Source organism: Pteropus vampyrus, unplaced genomic scaffold (assembly GCF_000151845.1).
Source record: "Pteropus vampyrus isolate Shadow unplaced genomic scaffold, Pvam_2.0 Scaffold245, whole genome shotgun sequence".
Lineage (NCBI taxonomy): Eukaryota > Metazoa > Chordata > Mammalia > Chiroptera > Pteropodidae > Pteropus > Pteropus vampyrus.
Window position 1 is genome coordinate 113,888 of NW_011889026.1, and position 1,267 is coordinate 115,154.

Below are 1,267 nucleotides of genomic sequence, written 5' to 3' on the forward strand. Positions count from 1 at the left end.
GAGTCCTAATGGGTACAAATGAACAACAGATACACACGAGACAAGAAAATGCTTGTCCTTACAGAACGCCAACTAACGAATGCAGAAGAGACAGTGAACTCGGAAAATCACCGTGTGGCCAATGTCGTCTGTGTGTGTGTGTGGGCGTAGAAAAAAGGAGAGAGGGACTAACACGGTGAGTGTGGAAAAATGTTACTTTTCTGTTGGTCTGAAATTATGTCAAAGGTTACCAAAATGTCTGTAAAAAACGAACACCCACCTTCCTAGCCATAGGAACTCAATTACCCAACCACCCGGTACGACATCTGAAAAATCCGAAGGAGCTAACGACCGGGGATCCATAGCCCAGAGCTGACAGGACACAGAAATGAGGGAATAGCCCACCCACAGGTGACTACTGCAGCCACCTCAACGGCGAGAACTCGTACCTTACGGCACATGCTATTTTATAATCCTTGACGGAGATTTTTAAACTACAATTTCTTTTCAGACACGTATAGATTCCTCACCTCAGGATGTCGCCATACAAGTTCGGCATAACAAGCACGTCGAACTGGGACGGGTCCTGGACCATCTACAAGAAACGCGTCCGTGTGTTAAGTCAGAGGCGCAGGGACACGGCACGCAGCCCGAAAGGAGCCGGCGGCCGGGGGCGACACTTACGTTCAAACACACCGTATCCAGGTACATCTCGTTAAATTTAATGTCTTTACAGTTTTCTGCAACTTCCCTGCATTTTTGCAGAAAAAGCCCATCTGACATCCGCCTGTATTTAATCAAATAAAAATCGTTGAAAGCAAAACCTTGCAGAAAGAAAAGCATTGGAGAAGTAAATTCAAGAAATTTCGGTTCTAGAAGCCAGAGTATCTGATTTCAGTTAGAGCGAAATTGTTTTCTTAGGCAGCCATGTTATCCAGCAATAATTACCAAATAACCTATTAGTAAGAAAACGGCAAAGTCGCTTTAAAAGGCTAACTCACTGAGTTATATAAATGGTTTTACTACTTTACGTGTCCAGCGCTTTTCCTAGGCGAGGATAGCCGTTTCTTTAGACATTCGGGGATGGCCTTGAGCAGACTGGCCACGAGGCTCTAAAGCGCTAGGTTCCCCGTGGTGGCAGCGCCCCAGCACGCCCACCATTCCACTCAGAAGGCTGCCCGGCCAGTCAGGGGCTCCGGGGCCCACAGCTCCCTTCTCTGACCTTCTGGGCCCGTCCCGCCTCCCAGGACCAGAACCCCCAGCTGCGCCCCTCAGAGCGGCGAGGCCC

General features: G+C 48.7%; 1 protein-coding gene across 1 annotated transcript in view; it reads right to left on the reverse strand.

Moving 5' to 3' along the window:
• The window catches only part of IDH3A (isocitrate dehydrogenase 3 (NAD(+)) alpha), a 5,840-nt gene that overhangs the window by 2,308 nt on the left and 2,265 nt on the right, over positions 1-1,267 (reverse strand). The window contains exons 4-5 of the mRNA XM_023520032.1: positions 664-766; positions 510-574 (exon numbers count right to left, since the gene is read on the reverse strand). Coding sequence (XP_023375800.1) covers positions 510-574; positions 664-766 — 168 coding nt within the window. The remainder of the gene's footprint in view (positions 1-509; positions 575-663; positions 767-1,267) is intronic.